This window comes from Pseudomyrmex gracilis, unplaced genomic scaffold (assembly GCF_002006095.1).
Source record: "Pseudomyrmex gracilis isolate BER0280 unplaced genomic scaffold, ASM200609v1 scaffold_418, whole genome shotgun sequence".
Taxonomy (NCBI): domain Eukaryota; kingdom Metazoa; phylum Arthropoda; class Insecta; order Hymenoptera; family Formicidae; genus Pseudomyrmex; species Pseudomyrmex gracilis.
Window position 1 is genome coordinate 39,013 of NW_018021002.1, and position 1,568 is coordinate 40,580.

The window sequence follows — 1,568 nt, forward strand, 5'->3', positions numbered from 1 at the left end:
GCCTTCTGATCCACATTAGAGCAGAAAGGCCCGTTTGTGGATCAGCGCCATAGAGACAAAATACTGCCTGTCTTTACTTTCCTATGCCACATAGAACTTACAGTTACCAGCAAAATTTTTTAAAGCGAAAATTGATGTTGAATTGGGCTATACAAAATTTACCAATTGTGGATCATTTTACAAGTGATCCAGAAACGGACATTCAAAAAAATGAAAAATAAAAATGCAGTTTTTATCAATTATTCAAGTATATGTATTCAAAAAATAAAACGGAAAAATGCAATTTTCAATATCATTCGGGTAAATTCAAGGAAAAATGCAGATTTTTGACTTACATACTAATTATATAGTAAATTACATAGTACATATGTAATACGTGTAAAAATTTAAAAAATTACTCCACAACTTTAATTTCATCGTCTGTTAAATGAAAAACATGCACTCCTCTTTTTATATAATTGATTTTCACTTTTCTTTTTATCTGGGAATGGTTAACGGACATGGTATCGTCTGTAATCGGGTATGTAAAGATGGCTCCGAATTTCTCCGATACTTTTTTTCTAAGGAATTTCACCGTGACTGATCGCTTTTCTTTTTTCAAGACTTGTCCTACATACACAAAAACAAATTAACATTCAATTTTGGGTACATATTAAAATTTGATGACAGAAATAGTATGTAAAAAATGACTGAAAATTTCATTACCAATCCATAAACGATCTCTATTATTTTGTGAGACTGGGAATCTGACGATTACATAATCGAGCTCTTCTATTTCTGAATCGACAAGTTCTTTTTCACTACTCATTTCAACCTGGTTGGCTTTGCGCTTTCTCGTTTCGGTCTTTTTTGGAGGAGGCGGCTCATCTACGTAATCGTCGTAATCTTCGTTTTCTTCTTCGCTACTCGTATAAATTTTAACCTGATCAGCTTTGCGTTTTTTTCTTCTCGTTTTTTTTGGAGGAGGCGTGTCAGGATCATCTACGTAAGCTTCGTCTTCCTCGCCACTGCTCATTTCAACTCGAGCACCTTTGCGTTTTTTTGGCTTAGCAGCTTTTTTCGCTTTTTCTTCTTCCATTCTTTTTTTTTCGGCAATATATTCATCGGATGTAATACACCTGAAAAGTACAAAAAAAAAAACATCGAAAATTCAAATCAAAATTACATGTATGTACCTTCTTGAATTTTTCAAATATTGAGAAAATTGAAATGTTACCTGCTGACATGAATCCTTCGAGAGTGAGTAGTGATCTGTTCTTTTTGAGGTGAAGGTTGAAGTAAAGCAGTAATTGCGTCTACTACTGCTTGCTCGCCTTTCGATTTTTTCGCTTGCTCGCGTGCGGAAGATGAACTTGGAGTAGAACAGAATTGCACGTCAAACGTAGTATCAGAAGTTATGGAACAGGATTGCACGTCTAACGTAGTATCAGAAGTTGTGGAACAGGATTGCACATCTAACGATGAGTCTGGTTGGGAAGAAGCTTCGTTGTCCCTTTCACGAATTAGCATTTTGGCAGGATTTACAGGCCAAAGTCCAGTTTTAACGAATCCGGATTTCATCGTCATTT

At 35.3% G+C, this 1,568-nt stretch overlaps 1 protein-coding gene across 1 annotated transcript; it reads right to left on the reverse strand.

Annotated features, from left to right (window-relative positions):
• Window positions 1–318: 318 nt before the first annotated feature.
• Window positions 319–1,528, reverse strand: LOC109860587. Its single transcript, XM_020439791.1, has 3 exons — window positions 1,217–1,528; window positions 706–1,118; window positions 319–609 (listed from the first exon to the last, which is right to left on the reverse strand). The coding sequence occupies exons 1-3, from the start codon at window positions 1,507–1,509 to the stop codon at window positions 395–397; spliced, it is 921 nt and encodes a 306-aa protein (XP_020295380.1). The 5' UTR covers window positions 1,510–1,528; the 3' UTR covers window positions 319–394.
• Between the last annotated feature and the right edge of the window lie 40 nt (window positions 1,529–1,568).